General features: G+C 40.3%; 1 protein-coding gene across 2 annotated transcripts in view; it reads left to right on the forward strand.

The window, feature by feature from the left end:
• EPHA3 (EPH receptor A3) overlaps positions 1–19,670 on the forward strand; it is a 181,626-nt gene that overhangs the window by 157,770 nt on the left and 4,186 nt on the right. For both annotated transcript variants that reach the window (XM_038127806.1, XM_038127814.1), the window contains exons 14-16: positions 4,869–5,018; positions 6,971–7,164; positions 18,413–18,568. In XM_038127806.1, the coding sequence (XP_037983734.1) occupies positions 4,869–5,018; positions 6,971–7,164; positions 18,413–18,568 (500 nt within the window). The remainder of the gene's footprint in view (positions 1–4,868; positions 5,019–6,970; positions 7,165–18,412; positions 18,569–19,670) is intronic.

Here is a 19,670-nt window from a genome sequence, read left to right on the forward strand (position 1 = left end):
TTATGTAGATGTCAGGGGAGTGTTTCCAGGTGGGATATTTGATCCCCAGCTGAAAAAAATGGGCACCACAGATGTGAAACAGAGCTTCACTCCACTGGTAGGGAGATAAACAGTTTGTGTTCCTGCTGCTTGGATATTTCACAAAACACAGGACCATTTCCTAGACTTAGCACATTTTGTAAACACTAATTATAGGACAAAAATAATGCCACTTTTTAAAAATAATGGCATCATCTCAAACTATTTCGTGCCTAATAATGGCTTTGTCCCAAACTATTAAATGTCTTTAAAGCTAAATGTCTTTAAAGCTTTATTGACAACAAGATATTTTAAAAAGCAACAAAAAAATCTAAGTTATAACTCAAATTTCAAACATTACAGAATGTGTATTATATTGATATCCTCCTGTCCTTCAGCTCTTCCTACTCCCAGCTGTCCATTTTGTATCAGTGGTGCTAGGAAATTTATAGAGTTAGCTGCAAAGATGGATGCTTTATCTATTTAGGCTCCTTATCTACCCCTATTTTCCACCTGAAAATGTCAAAGCCTGAGAATGATTCCACTGCTTTAATTCATAATTGCAAGTCAGGATTGATCTACCCCCAAGAAGCCCAGCCAGGCTTTCAATACTCAGCACTGCCTGGGTGAAATTTTATGTTGTGCTGTTCTCAGAAGCCATGTCTGAAGCTTTGCATAAAGGCTATGAACATGTATCCTTTTATACATCAATAATTTATGTATTCCTTTATATATCAATGCATTATCTGTGATACTCATGCTATTGTACCAGAAGCCTGAAGGACAATGCAATGATCACAAGTGCACGTGTGAAATACAGGGAATCAGGAGTTGTAAGGAACTTTCCTGCCTGCCAGGGTCATTTTTTTACCTCCTGAATTATTGTCACTGCCTTGATACCACAAAAGGCCTTTGGCAGGCTGGGGTCTGCCTGCTTACAGACGCAGAAGCCAGCACGTGAATCAGGCTGACTGACTGTTTGGATTTTTAAATTTTTTCAGTGTCTTTGTGCCTGAGGGAATGTGCTATAATTATCCACGTTCTCCACATATATTCACTTTTAATTGAAACACCGAGATTGTATTAAAATTGTCATTTTCCAATGGATCCGGTTTATCCTTATTATTTTTCAGATGTCTGTATGACAAGTGGGTGGACTAATGACACACTATGAAGTACAAGTGAATTTAAGCAATCACAGTTGTAGAGGGACTGTAATTATGTCTCTCAAAGACAATATTTGGGTAATCAGTAGATGAACTTTGACTATTTAAGCACATAGATACATCACCAGTGTTCATGGCATTTTAATGTAGATGCAGCCCGGGCTGGACAGAAATCAGTTGTGTTTTCTCTATATGTGCAAAATCACAGTGATACAGTCTGGATGTATTGGAAGGTGTGGTAAAAAAAGGAACCAAAACCCCATAAATTCTCTTGCCCCAAAGCACAGAGGAGAGGAGCAGTGCTCTGTCATCACTGACTACTCAAGTAGAAGATGATCTCAATATAAAACATGCATTAATTAGTAAGGGACTGACAAGCAGCATCAGATAATGTCAGGTGTGTAGAAAGGTTAAACTGGCTCATCTCACTCCCATGAATCTCTCTTGTTCTGTACCATTAAGGTATCTCCTGAACTCTCCTAAGTCCTGGTATAATGAATGAATGTCAGGCTTTTACTTTCAGCTTTTTCTGCAAACTCCTTCTAGTAATTCAGTTAGAATCCATTTTTCTTGATTCACTCCTCCCCAGGCCTGTGGCTTAGGTGCCTGTGGCTGTCACCCTGTAACAGATTATAAATCAGAATATTGGAATGGGTTCTGAAGCCCTGGAAACAGCTGCCTTGTGCTGGAGTGCCAGACGTGCTTGAAATAAATTGAGGACTTCGTTGACTTTAGATGAATTATGTTGGAGAGACAGATATTGCAGGAATAGCAGCTCCATCTACAAAAGATAAAACTTTTGGTTACTGCTGGCTCACTGATTTCCAGCCCTGGGAGAGGTTCTCTGACCCAGAGTGCCTGGGATTTTGAGCTGCAATAACAAACTCCTACAATTTTTAACACCAAAGATGTCTTTCTACTCAAGTTTGGGGAGCTTGGCTTTATGATGAGCATGCCCTTAAAGGAAGACCATAACAAAAATATATTAAAAACTGTATTTCTCTTAGAAAATAATCAGTTAATATATTGCTGTTCTTGTTCTTAAACTATTCCAAAAAAAAAAAAGTCAGCAAAATCCATTTTTAAAAATAATTATGACATTTATATGACAAATTGGGGAGCAGAAGAGCAAAATTACACTTTTAGACTCTGTTCACTGGCAGTTGATTTCTTTTTTTAACTACATTTTAATTAATATTTTAAGGTTATTTATGGTAATGCTATGTGGATCTGCAGGTTTGTATAGGATTACAGCTGAGACTTAGCAAAGAGAATTTGAAAGCCACTGACTCACACACATTGCGATAAGGATCTGGGGTTGATGCACCTTTGTTTTTCAGTAAAGCAAAGCCAGAAATTGTTTCATTGAGTTTCTAATCTTTCTGCAATAAAACAGTCCCAAAATGCGAGCAGACTAATAAGTGTTTGGGGTTTTTTTAAGTGTTTCTCCAATTGCATTAATTACTTTTTACATAGGATTGTAAAGACTTTCTATCCAATATTAAATTCCTGCGCTTGTCTAGTGGGAGATGTCAGATTCTCTTCATGGTGGTGGGGTCTTTGTTGATGTAAATTTAGGATGTGGCTTTCCCCCAGGATCCATGTTCTTTATTGAAAACCAGGGCTCACTTCTAGTATAGAAAACAGAGAGATTGATTTCTTTATCAGACTTACATCTAAAACTGTAAGTGGATTTCTTGTGAAAACATGAGGCTACAGGAGAGCTTTCCTTGTTTCTTGGCTGGGCCTTGGACTCTTGGAGGGCCCCTGGACGCTTGTAAAGGGAGCTTATTAATTGAGTATGAGAAAAACAAAGTCATTTTTATGTTCTTGGTACTGTTCTGGAGCAGCACTGGGAATTGCGAATAAAGTTATAAAGCATGGAAAATACAATGTACTTTTTGTGACTAAAGACCATCATCCAATAGATTAAATTTCCAAGAGAGAGACAGAGAGATCAAGCTCTTCATCTGGTTTCAGTGATAAAACAGTGGTTTCAAACACTCCAGTTTATCTTCTGTGTCCTCTTTGCTGGTCTGCAAGTGATGTGGAAATTTGGTGTTCAGCTGATCTTAAGGGTTGCATGTGAAATGAAGGTTTGTCTTTTGGTAGGGAGCTCTGCTAAACAGAATGGGATCCATGAAAACCATATGCCAAGACAATCCCCTCCCTGACCTTTGCCAAGCCTTTAAGACCTATCCTGTGACATTTTGGAGGTCTAAATTGTAGTCTGAGTCAGGACTGCCTGCATTGTTTATCCTTAATTTAATTTATGCAATATTAGCCATGAAAATGAAGATGCTTCAGTGTAGTTAGACCGTATTTAGGTTTCTAATTAACAGTAATGCCTGCATTTCTATTGTTAATCAAGCCAGTGAGTCTAAAGCTGGTGATTGTACAGCTACCCTCAGTGCAGGTACAGTTTATGGGAGTATAGGCAAAGCAGTAAAATATTTAAATCCCTTTTTTTTTGCTGGTTACTCAGTAGAAGTCAGAGCACTCTCTCCCCACAGAGGTGGTTGTGAGGAGAGGTGTGTGACTGGAGTATAATGGAGGTGTCAAAAGCACTGCAAAGAGCTGGTCTGGTGTGAAATCTTCAGAACATATTCTGTACACATTGTGCATAACTGGAAATAACTTTAAACTCTCACAAGTTTTCTGTACTAAAACGCATTCACTCCAGAATTGCCTTCAGGAACAAGTTCTGCACAGCTATCATTTAGAACTTCGTTTTCTCATGTGTGACTCTCAAAAAACTCTGTCAAAGCTGGCATCACCAGGAATCATCTCTTTCCTCTAATTCTCACATTTTAGAAACTCGGCCTGAGGTTTCTTGTGTGCATTTTATTAACTTGACCTACAGCACCAAGTGGTGGCCATGACCAGAGAGAGATGTTCCCCTACCTACCATGCTAATTGTACTGGAAGCTTCAATTCTCTTCAAGTTTGGCATTTGGCTTGCTTCTCTTATGACTGTAAAAAAATGTCCAGTCACTCTCCCAGATGACATTTTTTTACTCTTCCTTCTGCACAAGTGACCCTATCTGAATCTGACTTTCTGTGTCAGCTGCAGGCTTGGCTTTAGTGAAGTGAAGCAACACCATGGCCCCTTATTTTCCTTGAATGTCCTAGAAAACCTGGTGAAGCCATGCAGGGAATTCACTTCAATGCCTTAAAATCAGCCAAATCCAGACCTCCTGTGCTGTGCAGAAGGACCTGGGTTATAAGCAAGGACCTTGGAGTGGGTTTTTCACCTTTAATGCTGTATGACTGTCGTGGCAGTTTCCAAACATTTCATCACTGAAAATCAACCAGACTGGATTTACCATTTACTCTTATCTGTGCAAATTATGCTACACCACACACACACACACACACATATATATATATTATATATATATAATATATATGTGTGTGTATCTAATGTAATGTACAATGAATCTATATTGTAGATAGATAAATCTATAGTAAATCTACCAGATATCAGTAGATTTTGCACTGAAATGTATTTTACACTCTCTTTTGCTCTTGTGCCAAATGGCAGCAGCATTTTCCAGCTTACACTGCTTTTCTTGCACCGATATCATGATAACTGAGAATCTCAGAGATGGAATAATCAACCACACAAAATCATACTTGTTGCAGGACAGTCAAATGGACTCTCTGGTTTTGTTTTGCACCCAGGGGGGCAAGATTCCCATCCGATGGACGTCTCCAGAAGCTATTGCCTATCGGAAGTTTACATCAGCCAGTGACGCTTGGAGCTATGGGATTGTCCTCTGGGAGGTGATGTCTTATGGGGAGAGACCCTACTGGGAGATGTCCAACCAGGATGTGAGTAAATTGTTGTCTGAGTTGTGTTCTCAGATAAGGGATCAAGCTGTGAAAGAAGGCCAAGAGCAGGTGGCTCTGAGTTTTTGATTGTGGCATTAAATAAGGTGTGGAGATAAAAACTGGATCCCCGTGGTCGAGTAAAAGTTCATTAGAACTTGAAAAAAAAAAACCACCATCTTTATAGCAGAGTGTTTTGGGCCTCTGAAGGAGCAGAATAGAGAATTTTGTCCCATTGGTGGTTTTCTGTAAGATGATGGAAATAATTCCACTGCAATGAGGTCATTGCCTTTTACATTCCTTAGCTCGTCGTTAGAAAACCCTCCTAAATTTCTGTTGATCCCCTTTTGGTTCCACTTGTGCAATATCCTATAGAAGTTTTCTGTAAATGTCAAATGCACAGAATAAATTGCTCTTAGCACTTGTGAAAAAGAGAAGCAAAGCATTTCTGCTAAGAGTTTAATGAAACCAAAATGCTTCTGGAAGTAATCAATGGATAAAATAGAGAAGGAGGGTGATCTGATTAGACTTTCAATACAGGTTTCTTTGTAACATTAGTAAACTGTCCAAGCCTGCAATCCAAATGATTAATGGAGCTCTCCCAGTATTTTTTAAAGAAGCATAACATTTCCCCAAAGAAGATTTTTTTATTATATCTATTTTGGGTTATTTTTCTGTTGTTTTATTAATTTTAGATTTATTCCACAGGAGCTTCTTATGGACCAAATTTTATGGAGTGCAGTCACTCACACAAACAGATTTTCCAAGGAGATGATATATATTGTTACTAGTTCTAAATTAAAATAAATAAGTCAGTAATATAGTTATAGTCAAACATTTTTCTGTACTACTTTATGTTAAACAAGGAAAAAGATAATAAAACTTCCTTTTAAATGGGTACCTCTGCAACCCAAATCTCTGCTGAAAATATTGCATTTCTTTTAATTGGTAATGAATGTTTTTGTGGAGATTAATGTATCCTGTTGTGCTGACTGATATATTAGTGGAATGTCTTTAATGATATCCCATTACAATCAGAAATGGAAGGATTAACCTATTTATGTGCCTTTCCTTCATGGTTGTTTAAACCATTAACTGTTCTGTTGTTCTTATTCAGAATAGTTTCTTCTGCTTTTCCATTAATTGATCCAGATGAAAAGCAAAGATTAATAAAATATGGCTTTATCATTTTCTACATTGAATACATTGGGGTTTTTTATTCATGGAGCAGTAGATGCTGTAGGATCAAGAAGTGTTGGATTCTAGTGAAAAGGCTGGATTAAAAAGCTTCTGGACAGTATAAATTCTAAAGTAGTCTTAGTTTTGCAGGTGTCAGTCTGGAAAAATTACAGAAAATCTAGACAAATTTTATCAGTCTAGGCAAATTATAAGGAATTGGGCTTGCACTGCCTAGTAGAAAGTGTATAGCTATCTATGAGGTAAGTTTTAAAACCATTTTGTGGCCCTGAGACATCATCCACAAGACCTTTTGTCTGTTTGTTCAGGATGGCTCTTGAGGGGGCAGGTTGATTTTTCAGCAGGGTAGGCTGTTTTTCCTGTTGTGTTTCGAGTTTTGCATCCACTGGAGGATGTGGAAAGCATGTGTTGCTAAGGGTAATCAGAAGAGAGATGTCCAAGACCTTTTGAAGTTTGGCATACTTAAGCAAGCTCTTGCTAACTGTGGCTTTTGTTTATGGATTTATTTCAACTGAGTGTGGGTTTTTGAGATCCTTTCCACACACTCACCTTCTTCAAAGTCACACACTGTATCTTAACTCCCCTTTCTGCATGCCTAATCTACTGCCTGGTTTACTTTGCAGATAAAGCAGAGACAATTAGTGAATAAACACGTTTGTTTAAACACACAATGTCCACGTTAACGTTCTCACAGCTGATAAAAACCCAAGTTGCTGTAAAGTGCCTTTAAGTTTGCACAAACTTTTATCCTTGTGCAGGTGATTAAGGCTGTGGATGAAGGGTACCGATTGCCACCTCCCATGGACTGCCCAGCTGCCTTGTATCAGCTGATGCTGGACTGCTGGCAGAAGGACAGAAACAACAGACCCAAGTTTGAGCAGATTGTCAGCATCCTGGATAAGCTGATCCGTAATCCCAGCAGTCTGAAAATAATCACCAACGCAGCGGCAAGGTGACATACTAGATCTTACATTGCTTATGAACCTCTTTGATTCCTTCATCTCCTGTAATTAGAATTTGTTTGCACTCTTTACCACCTCCTCTCTTGAGAGAAGGATTTAATGTTATTATTTTTATCATTGCCATGGTTATTTTGTCATTTATTCGCTATTATTTATCCAATTTCTGAAGGATTTTTATGCTAAGGTATGAAACCTGCTGTAAGACTGAGCAGAGTTTTTTGAGAAAAACACATCTGGCAGATTTGGCCATTGTGTGATTTTCCTTTTCCTTCTGCCCTTTTGGTGGTGTTTTAAGTGCTTAGTGTTTCACAGGTTACAGCCAGCCATGTTCCTAAGTATCTTTCTGAATTGGGTCCAAGTACACTTAGGCTCTTCTCTGACAAGTCATGTTAGCTTTAATCATCTGAATAATTTTTTTTTTTCTTTCAGTAGTGCTCACAAACCTAAAAATGCACTTACACTCCCTCTTAGATCAATGTGAGAACTAGGAATTAATTTTCAACCTGTGCAGTGTTCCTAATTGCATTTAAAACATTCATTTTTAATCCTGGGTTTTCAAGACACTCTGGAGCATCATCACTATGATGAGATAAGAACTATCTCATTGAGAGAGAGCAGCTGAAGAGTGTGTTGACACCTAAGGGCATAATGAAGATGTGGTGAAAGAAGAGCTTTAGTTAAGTAGTGTTAAAGAGACTTGGTTTGTACAATGCTCAAAATGTCATACTCTTACTGAAGGAATGTAAAAGTATTTTTAGCATGAATGGTAGTGCCAAATCCTCTGTCAGCAAAGCAGGCGGAGTCAGAGAGAAAAACACTCTGCTCCTCTGCTGCTTCAGACCCGGGCCCTGGAGGGTGTTCTGCGTGTCACTGGGCAAGACACCAGAGCCTGACACGAGGCAGGTTTCAAAAGGGAGCATAGAAAGGCTTCCTGTCAGACCTCTCCTTGTGATGCAGCACACTTCCCAGCATGGCAATTGGATGGGAAGGCTGAGGGAAATGGAGCAAAGGCAGTGGGAAGAGCTGCATTGATCCTGCAGCCTGCTGTGTGACTGCCATGGACCTTGCCTCCTTCTTCCTGGCCCTGGCTTTGTGCTGCATCCTCAGCCAGACACTGGCCACTCTAATTACCTCCTGCTGCCATGCCAGAGGGCAGAAAAAGAAAGAAAAAATGGGAGAAAGGCAGTCATACTAATGGGCTCTGCTTTTAAATTTATATATTGAGAGAAGATGGCTCGCACAAAATTATGTTTGAATAATTTTGCTTGGTGAGTGTTAAATACGTAGGAAACCAACATGCTTACAGGAGCAATTATTTCTAGGAGGTGACAGAAAAAAACCAAAAAAACAAACAAACAAAAAACCCACAACACATTTTTGGAAGAAAAACACCAAACTGTTTAAACAGCATTTTCTCAGTCAATTTCTTCCAAACACCTTGCACCACTATGTGGCAAATGATGGGTGCAAAGAATTATTTTCTAGGGATGTGCTGCAGCAATCTGATGACTAGGGGAGTTGGATATCATAACTATCTTGTTTGGGTTTGGAGATCTGATTTCAGAAACCAGGGCTGCACGTTTTTCATTCCAAACAGGAGCAAAATATTTGTGGTCTTTCCAGTTGCAGATTTGAACTGCAACAGAGATAAAAACAGTGTGGAACCATCATTTCTAGTTACATGTTCATAGCCAGTAGAAGCAGATAGCCTCTAGTGGAGACCAAATTCACTCTGAACATCATTTCCACATTTCCACCTGCTGGGTTCTGTCCAGGGGCTCCACAGGGGGATATTTATTGTTCCCTTTTGTCTCTCCTGTTCCATTCTGTGCTTTAGGGGCACAGAGGGTTGCAGAGGCTGCACATCCCTAGCACAGTGCCATGCTCTCAGCTTGTGGGGAGGCAGGGAGGGAAGGAAGGAGGCTGCCTGCATGGTAGGGAACCTCTCACAGCTGCTTTAGATGAGCTCTCAGTGAAATGCTCCTCCTGCTGCTGCTTGGCTTTGATACTGAGTGCATTTCTGAAGAGGGCAGAATCAAAGGTGATTTTATTCCTTTCTTCCTTCCCAGTTACTCCCCCCCCCCCCGCCCCCCCACCTCCCCTGCACTGCCACATCCCTGCACATTCTTAGGCAGTGCAGTGTCTCTCCCTCACTGCCTGGTGACACATGGGGCACTGTGGGGTCCCAGACTGGGAGTTCCCTCTGTGAAGGAGCTTAGTGCAGCTCAGAGAATGTGTGACCTGTGATCTCTCCATCTCCTCTGCAGTGTCTGCAGGCCAACCCTTGGACTAATCTCAAACCTTAGACATGGCTGGAAATCTGCAGCCAGCTCCAGTGGCACTGGTGGCAGGTAACAGCCCCTGGTGCTGGTGGCCAGGGACTGAGCCTGGAGGTTCAGCAGTGCTTTTTGACAGGCTGACAGAGAAAAATGAGACAGAAAAATGAGATGTGAGGCTTCCTTGCCATAGCCTTGTGTGCAAGAATGTGTAAGTGATACTGAAGGGCTGTGGGGCAGGGCAGTTCCTGGAGAAGGGGACACAGTGGGATCCCAGAGAGGGACAGACATCAGAGCAGGGGGAAAGCACGCAGGGACTCAGCCCCTGAGTGCATTGCCTCAAGTGGCTGTTCTCAATTGTTATTTGAGGCTGCAGCACTCTCACACTGCCTCTCCTCCTACCCATAATAAGCAATTAATCTAAGTTATAGAGGTCCCAGCTCTCTTCTAGCTGTGTCTGTGGTGCTACTGGAGGAATGCTAAAGCTTCATGCCCACCATATGCTCCTAGGTGTTCAGAATATACTCGGTCAGGGAAAAAAATGTTGAGCCTGATGACGTCTGGTGCAGATGCAAAACCTGTCTCTTCTTACAGATTTTGGACTGATGTTTGTTTAAAACAGTCACAGCACTGTTGTATCCTATTTAAAAAGCATATTTCTGGAGGTGCACAGGATATCCCTGTCCTCTGGGTGCTCGTTGCTGTTAACTGACCTCCACTGGAGGATGTGCTTGGCTGAACATCTGATTCCAGGCCACAGACCAGGCACGTTCTACACTAATACCTCACAGAAGAGGAGTCAAAGCCTTCAATTCCCTCTTTCCTTTTAAGTTTTCTATCCCTTCCGGCCACTCCATGGTATCTAATAATTTCTTGATACCCGAGGGGATGTTTTTATCCTTATTGATCATGGCTTTGCAGACCGTTCTACGTGCCTTTGAACCTTACACTGACAAAAGGTTTTTGTAGCCTCAGCAGAGCAAACGTTTCATAATACCTTTCCTGGTGTTGTGTTTCATCTCAGATTCATGTACAAATTCCATTTCTTTTGCTCGTAAAGTACAGAGTATGGCTGATTTCTTTCTTACCTGTCTAAATTCACTTTTTAATCAGGTGGCCACTCTGAGCTCTTGCTAATAAGACTTGCACTTGTTCTGGACACATGGTTTTTTTGTGTCACTTAGACTGCCTGGAGTTAACCAGCTCTATAAGGGGCTGTAGGAACAGAACACAGTGCAAGCCATGTGTTTTTCTAAAGCACAATCTCATGATATTTTTATTTGATTTATGTCTTGCTGTTCTTTCCTGTTTTCTGAACATGATGTTCATTTTTCTAACAGACTCCTTAGGTTGTTTGGATATCTTTAGGGTGGGAGTGAGTTCATCATTCTTCCAGTTTTGATCAATTTCATTATTTTTCCTCTTGAGCTTATTGTTTTTTCAGCCCACTGTGTATTACTTCATATTTGTGAACATTTCATTCAGATACAAAGCAGATGGAAACTTTTCTCAGCTTGGGCTGGGGAGTCAGAATCACTTCACCCACCTGCAAGCAAGTTGGTGAGGCTGAAATGGCTCTTTTAGCAAAATTGTAACTTGAGTCATGCCACTGGAAGTACTTTGTGTACACTACAAATCTGAAAAGGACTCTTGAAATTTTTTTTGATCCGTTTAGCTTTTTTCACTGATTTATATTTGTCATTTTTTTAGATTTGTGGAGTTTTTTTATTCTTACTTAAATTTATGATTCTGCATTTTTATATATATATATATATATATATATATATATATATATATATATTTATACACACATACATGTATCAATGTATATTACCATTTTATGCATATGAATCTTAGTCTTCCAAAAAATATATTTAAAACACAGTGTGTAATTTGATATATTTAAAGCCTTTATGTGTCCCAATGCTGTCATAGTACAGTGTGATCTTGAGTTATAAGGGCTGTGACACAGGATTCAGGCAGCTCAAACGTGGCAGCTTTCCCATATTTGCTCTGTGTGTTCACATCTGTGATGTAGGGGGGACTGAAGTTATTTAGTCTTCATCAACCTATGGAACAGAGTTAACGCACAGCCCTCATTTGAAGGAAAATAGAAATTTGATTTTAATTCCTTTAGAAATTCTGGATTTCTGCCAGGCCTCTGATTAAATTGCAAAACTGACACAGAATCCGCACCAAAAAAATCCCAACCTGCTTCTGTGTTTCCTTTTGGTAGCATGAAAGTCAGTGTCAGGTATTGCTGTTGTTCTTCTTCTTTACTGCAAGCACATGTTTAGGAGAAGAGGAAATAATTGTATTGCAAGGAAGGGGAGAAAAATACGTGAAAATTCAAGATATTTCAGAAAAATCATAGCTGAAATTCTTTTTAAATAGCCCAGAAAAATTTAGGTGGTCAGGGTCAGTTCTTCTTAATGAAAAAACATATATGAATAATTAATTCCTCATACATTCCTTTACATGTCAGCAAGTTGTTTGCAACTCTGCCTTGATTTGCCTAAATTTGATGTGTTGTATGAAACACTGGCTGGGGTAATTTCCTCGAGCAGTCTTTGGAAGGGTTGTTATTTGTGAGTAATTGTTTGCAAGGTTTCACTGCTAAACATGTTCAGCTTTGCTGTCTCTCATTGTGCTGCTCTCACTGTTGTCATTCTCAGACATCCAGGGGCAGCACTTACAATTTAAAATTTGAATTTAAAACTTTGCTCCTCACAAAGTTTATTTCCATTTAAAATCTGGTAATTCAGTGGAAACACTCTGCATTCTAGCTTGGTAGGATTTTTATGAAAATCAAACCCAAAAAGAGCAGTGAACAAGGCAAATAAAAAATTCAGACTTGCCCCTTTTTGCAGCATAGTTCAAGCCCTGTTTTTACAAAAATATTTGCAATGAAATTATTGCTTAGATTGGCTGAACACTTTGTTGAGAGGTCCCTTTTTTTTGCCATTCAGGTCAGAAGGCTTCAGATGCTTGACATATAGTGCTGACCTGCTGTAATATTGTTTGTTTGCTTCTCCCTGTTAGGAACTTCCAGGGTGGAAGAGAGGAGGAGATTTCAGTTTTCCTTGGATGTTGTTGTCAGGGTCTTAACAACGGGGTTTGAGTTGTGGACTTTAAGCTTAATTTCAAATCCAGCAACAACCTAATCTATGTCCTAAACCCAGACTGTTAGCTCTAAAAGAATTCAAGTAATGTAAACTTAAAACTCCAGCTCTCTCTCTGAAGCCTGCTAAACATAAAGTTGTGAATTTATGGAAGCAGGGGAAAAAAGAAACTTAACTACAAATCACAAAATGGAATGCACTAAGTCCTACTCCTCGGTGTCTAAGCACAGTTTGAATTGAGGGGCTAGACCGACCGAGGAGGTTTTTGCTTTTCAGACAGAAAAGCCCTGTTTCCACCTGATTTTCCTAGTGGTCATTATTACTCACTCTGCCATTGTTCCTTCAAAGTGAGTGGTTGGAAGTGAGCAGGGGCTGGCTGTTAACAGGGACAGTAAAAACATCTATTTGCACTTTCACACCTCTAATTTGGTGAAACTCAGGCAGGAATTTACTGCGGGTTGGGGTTGGGTGCTTTGTAATTTAAATAGAAATGCAGCTGGACCAGCGGGTGGCCTGATGGGGAGGGGAGGTTTTGCTGTTTATTGAGATTTCTGAGGAGGTTTTGGAACCTTCGTTAGTGGTGGTGGCAATTCCAAACTGGGAATGCTGGAAAGAGGTGGCAGAAGTAGAAATTCACAGTGATGCCTGAGCTTTTTATATATTTCTCAAAAATTTGTAGCTTGGTAGATTGCTAATGCATGGCTGTAGTACTTTCCTTCCCTTTCCCCCTAGATTTTAGAACACATCCCTGAAATATAGTTTAAATTAATAGACAATCTTTATTCCAAGTAGAGGACCTACAATCAGAAGTGGGGCAGAGAACCCCTTGGACCAACTCTGAGGAGCTGACCCAGGGATAGGTTACTGGGGCAGCTGAATCTCCTATTGGATGTAGCTGTTAAATATTTAACCTTAAATTAATTCACCTTGTAAAATCACAGACATTTGATTCTGGGTGTGCCCATCACCACTGGGACACCTGGAAGCTTCCAGATAAAAATCTGTTTTGTACTTTATTATTCTAATAATTCTAATAATACCCCACTGATGCAAGGGGTTTTTCTCCTCTGATTATAGGCAACAGCAGTGCAGGCAAAAGTGAGATATTAAGGGAAGCTCTCCACAGCAAATGGTAGATTTTAAGAGGTTTGTAAAGCCATTTTCTCTGCCTGTTCTGAAGAGCTTATAGACTGTCCTCACAATATTGAGTGGTTGGCATTGAGGGTCTGTCAGCCCAGGAAATGGCCATGTGCCTGTATTTCCTTAAAAGCACAGCTTAGGCTGGGTTATAAGGGGAAAAAACCCCAAAATTCAGCAATGTGCTGGGGGCTTTTTTTGCCTTTAGTGGTTTGGTGTTGGGAAAAAGTAAATGAAGGAGCATTGATACACCTAGGCATGTAATTTATTATCCCACCAAGATACTGCAAAATAAGGGCACATTGAAAATCATGTTCTGAGGGGCAGCTAAAGGAGTAGGGAAGACTGAAGAATTGACCTTTGAGGCAGTTGAAATTTTATTTGCTTATTATTCTAGTGGAAGCTGTGGTAAGTTATGTTGGTTTTTGGGGTTTTTTTTGTGTTTGGTGGGTTTTTGGTTTTGTTTTTTTTTTTTTTGGTTTGGTTTTTTCACCAACAATGGAGCTTGAATGTGGCATTCACATTCTTGAAAAATTCCTTTACCCAGGATTTTTCTCCTGGGAAGCTGAGAGGCCTCAGAGAAAAGGAAAACAATTCTTATCTCATTTGCTTCTCCTGTGTTTCGCTCATGTAAAATGTGTTTGGAGATTATTTACCCACAAGTGATTGTTTCATTAGATTCTGGTGTGAGTTGTTTTAACTCATTGGCAAACTGGGGCCAAACTGTGTCCAGACTCTGAAAAGAGCCACAAGTTTTCATTATCTTTTTAGCATTCAAAAAGTATGTTTTCTGTATTCTTTAGTATAGTATAATATAGTATTCTTTAATATAATATAGTATAATAAAGTAATAAATTAGCCTTCTAAAAACATAAAGATAAATGCATCATTCCTGCCTTCATCAGAGCTTCCTTGCAAATACAATACTAGAAAACAAAAATATTGACATTTAGAGAGGTGTACCTTTGCAGCCTCAACTGCACTGTTTTTCCCCTTTGGTTGTTTGTGTTGCCCCTCTTGATTTCTCCAGCTCTCCTTTCACTCCAAGGAGCAGCCCACCTCATGATTATTTGAAGAGTATGAAAACAACCCAGCAAGGCCCTTGGGAAAAGCACACGTGCCCCCTTTAAGAGGTGAATGGTACTTTAGGGACTGAATTACCAATTCTGCTAAGAGCCTGTTAAAAATGGCCATGAAGAGATGGAACTCCAAGGATTTTTATCTTTAAGGTCCAGGGATAATCAAGTAAACAGAATAACCCTACTTCTCCTTGGCATGTCATTTATTTACTAGTTTCCTGTTGATACGCGTGTATGCTTATGACTCTGATTGCTACAGAAGATAAAACTGAAATTTGCTTTCTGTGCCACCTGATGGTTTTGGGGTTATTTTTCTCTTGAAATAAAATTCTTGTTAGACCCCAACTCTGTGCTTCAGCTCACCATAATCATAAAGCCCATAGGATTTGAGTTCCAACCAGGCTCATTGAGAGCAATTTCACTTTACAAAATCAGCTTTTAATTACCTAAAATTTGCCACAGGAAATTACTTTATGTTTTTGGGGATTTTTTTTTAATGCTTTCCTCTTTAAAAGAAATTGACTGTGGAAAGGAAAGTCCAGATTTAAAAAAACTGAAGGTTGGTTGTTCTGTTTCGTGGAAAGGATGGAAAGAGAGAGGCTCCTACAGTACAAAGTCTGGCACTGTGTGTGCACAGCTACTCTGTGTATTTGCAGAAGTGGCAGGACATTTTCATTTTCTTTGTCTCAATTCCTGGATTTTACAAGTTAGTTTGTCTCTTTTCTCCCCAGATTGCAGCCAACCAGAGGTGAGATTTTCATGCTGTATTGGCAAGGGTTCTAATGATGTTTTCTGTGTTTTTTCTTGCTAGTGCAGCAAAATTTTCCCTGTGTTGTGACAAAAAGCTGTGCTAATGACAATACACCATAGTTCTCCTCACTGCAGGTGGCTCAAAGGTTAATTCCAACTGTTAAAGTAATGGACACATCCAGAGAAAGCTTCCAGCCACAGGATGTTTTGTAACGGGCATCTCACTGTTCAATTTGTCTCTCCAAACTGAGTCTTGCTGGTTTTGTGGTTTTTTCCAGGGCACCACATGTCAGTAAATACAACTTTGTAGGTGTAGTAAATACAACAACAGTCAGGGTGAACAGGATAGAAAATCTTGCCATGATTGTCAAAAGATGATATGAGAGGGTGCATCATAGTTAGTCAAAGCAACAAAGTAAAAAGAGTGAAAGAAAGGAAAAAAGAAAATAAAAAGGAGGGGAGAGAAGAAAAGATGGAGAGAAATGTTCTATTTCACTTCCCCTGAGCAAACATGTAATTTCCATGATTTCTTTTTAATGACTCTCTCCTGAAACTGGTAGGTACTGATTTATGAAAAGCTGTAAAGGATCAGGTGGAGCCCTGCAGGACGTCGTTTACAGCTGCACGGACTGCAGCCCGCCTAATTTGTCTGCTAAAGTGTGAGCTCATGGCACACATCACCCAGACCATAAATTCCCTGTTCAGCCCTTCTGTCTAGGGGCTGGGGCAGGGGGAAAACCTGCCAGGGTGTGCAGATGCTCTGCAAGCCCAGCTTTCCCCTGGTGCACACGAGGAGACAGCACAGGCTCTTCGCAGCAAGGCGAATTCCTGCTCATTGATAAACAGTCCAGATGTCCTCTCTGAGGAGGAAAGTAACTAATTTTTGTTTGGAATCCTGCAAGAAGAAAAATGATACTTTACAGTGCTGGTTACTCTGAGGTCACTCGCATTAAAATTAGGTCATATTTTTTGTCATGATGATACTTTGATCCAAGTAATAAACATAAAGGCTCTTTTGGGCCACTCTAATTCCTAATCCTAGAGACCTGTTCTATTTCAACTTGTTTATACTTTTTTTTTCATTAGTGATTCTTGAGTCTGACCTTGTTTTATTAGACTTAAGTGAAAAAGGTGTACTAGGCTGGGAAAAAAAATCTATGCTTTGTTGCTAAGAACACTTCATAAATACTCTTAATTAATATCTTGGGATTCCAGACACTGTACCCAGAAAACTATAAATAAAAAACCATTGGCTCTTCACAGGACAAACAGTAGTCAGAGAATTTCAGGCCTTACAGCTACTGATTAAAACTATCTTGGGCCTGATTATCAAACTGAGCCTTTAAAGCTGAATGTCTAAGATTTTGTTTGACCATGACACCAGAACATGTTCTGGGGACAGTGCAGGTTTCTGTGTCTTCTGTTGCTTTTTTTTCCCATGGGTGGCTGTTCCCAGCATGTGAAGTCCAGAGTTGGTGTCAGTGGTCACAGCCCTGGCTTGGCTATGGAGGGAAGGTAGCCAGGCAAAAGCTGTCCTCATCAGGGACATGTCAGCTCCTCTGGGACCTGGTGAAAGCTGATTGTGTGTGTTTGGAGTTAAGATTTTCAAGCATCCAATTCATCCAATTAGCTCTTTCATTATGCCCTGCATTCCCAGAAGGGAAGAAAATACTATATTAACTTTTTGAGCCTGACAGAAATCAGCTGATTGATAACAATCAGGAAAACATCAGTGTAAAAGGAGCTGTTTAAGATGTGGCCAATACTAAAAATCATTGTTCTTTTCTTCAAAAGTGAAAGGTAAAAGTCTTGATGAAACTAATGTTACTTATGTAACTGATGTGTTATCACCTGACTCCAGGGCAAGTCAGGTGTACTGCAAGCATGTGATGTTGTAGTGCTGCTGATTTTGGTGAAATTTAAGACATACTGGAATTGAGAAGAATTTGTATTTTCTAGGCTTCTTATGGGGTTAAAATCACTGTGTTTAAATATGTGGTTCTCTTGGTGCCTTTAAAATCTCCTCCTATTTATGTTTGTTCCAGTGATGAGCAGAGATGACTTGGGTTTGGAGTGAAAAGAGTGTTTTACAACCCAAATCAGCTCTCCAGTTCCAGTAGCTGTCACCTACCTGTTACATTATGTAATCACTGCCTTTAAATTATGCTGTCAGTCCAGCCACCTCTCATTTTCACTGCTTTCAGTGACAAAAGTCACTTCAAATGGGTTCAGCAGCAGTACTCAGACTCCTATGCAGGTTGCTAGAGGGAAGAAGAATTCTGGGGCAGAAAAGTGACTGTGAAGTTGCAGAGATAACAGCTTTGAACATTCTCTGGTTTGGTCTCAGGCACAGCACAGCTAAGCACATGCTTGGCTTTAAGCCTGCAATAGAACAAGAAAAATAAGGTACTTTGCCTATTCTTGAAGTTTCTAATGTAGTAGCAACATTTAGGATTTGTCAGTGGGCCACAATATTCTGAACATTTGATATGACAAAATTCTACCAACACACTCAGCTTGGAGCCTGGAGTGTGCATTGTTTGTGTGATGTTTGGGACAAGGTGAATCACATAATTATGACCTAATTTAGTCTCTGTTAACATGAAATTGGGAGGTACCGATGCACTTTGTGAATGCTGCAGTGATTTAAGCATGGGTGTGGGAAGCTGGTGCTCTTCAGCAGGATGATGCCACAGCATTTGTCAGAGCTGCCAGTGCCAGTCCCGTGGTGGCCTCAGCAGCTGAGAACTCCCACAGACAAACAGCAAAGCCATATCCAGCCTGGGTGCTCCTGCCACTGCTGAGCTTAGACACAAAATAAATCTATGTTTCTCCCTGTTCCCTAAATTCCATTGCATTGTTCTTTCATTTCAGGCCATCAAATCTCCTCCTGGACCAAAGCAACGTGGACATTTCAGCCTTCCGCACCACAGGTGATTGGCTCAATGGATTTCGGACAGGGCAGTGCAAGGACATCTTCACAGGGGTGGAGTACAGCTCCTGTGACACCATAGCCAAGATTTCCACAGAGTAAGTTGCAGTCTGCTGTGGGTTTTCATCACAGCTCCAAGTTCAAACATAAGCACAAAGGTAGCACTTTTATAGGGCATTCCCAATTCTTAACTAAAATTTTCTTACATTTAAAGAGACAAATGGGAATTAGTTGTTGTAGTTGAAATAGCCGTGAGGGAAATCTGTGTTTGGTGACTGTGTGAAGGCCATGGTCCCACAGCTTTTTCTCACTAAATACAAGGAAATTCCCAATTTCTTCCAATACAGTAGCACCATGCATCATCTGGTACACTAGCATCACTTCCTTTCACTGAAGTTTCACTGATGATTCTTTAAATTCTGTATTTTATGTGAGAGTTTCTCTACAGATGGCACACTGCCAATCTTTCCCTTTATTGCCCATCCCATATTCCACCAAACCAGGTGAAGGGGCAAATTCTTTGTAGCTGTTTTCCTCCTCCATGCTAATAATTACTCAGGGGCTGAACTCCCTCCTGCTGTGCTTGGAAGTCAGCAAATGGCAAGTCTATTACATTCTAAATGCAATCCATCTTTGTTCCAGTGACAAGCAAGAGTAGGGTAATGATCTTTCTGCACCTGAAAAGGCATCAAGTACAGTTAAAAATTTAATGCCAAAGGAAATCTTAATTCCCAGTTGGGCTGGCTGGATACACAAGTTATGGAGAAGTATGCAGCAACTGTGCTACCAACAATTAAACACATCAATGCCATTAATTAGTGTATTACTGCATCTATTAAAAGGGTGCTAATGGCTTTTTGTAACAATTACTCTTTGGGGACAGTGTAGAAATCCTCTAGGAATGCCCAATTTCCTGTGAGCCCCTGGTTAATTAGCCCTTCGCAGGTGTTAAAGCACCTCTTTGTGCTTTAACCTCCTGTGTTGCACAAGGAACAATGAGACTGGAGATCCTGGACAAACAGGAGGGGAGAACTAGGGGAGAGACTGGAAGCTTGGCCATGGATTCCTTCACCTCAGTGCTGATAGCAGAGCACGGAGGACCTTTCAGAGGCCAGTGATGTGTGAGCACTGCCCATGAAAAGCCATCATATTGGTAGGGGAATGGAGGTGTTAGAGAGGCCCAGCTGATCCAGCAGTGAC

This window comes from Motacilla alba, chromosome 1 (genome assembly GCF_015832195.1).
Source record: "Motacilla alba alba isolate MOTALB_02 chromosome 1, Motacilla_alba_V1.0_pri, whole genome shotgun sequence".
Classification (NCBI taxonomy): Eukaryota; Metazoa; Chordata; class Aves; order Passeriformes; family Motacillidae; genus Motacilla; species Motacilla alba.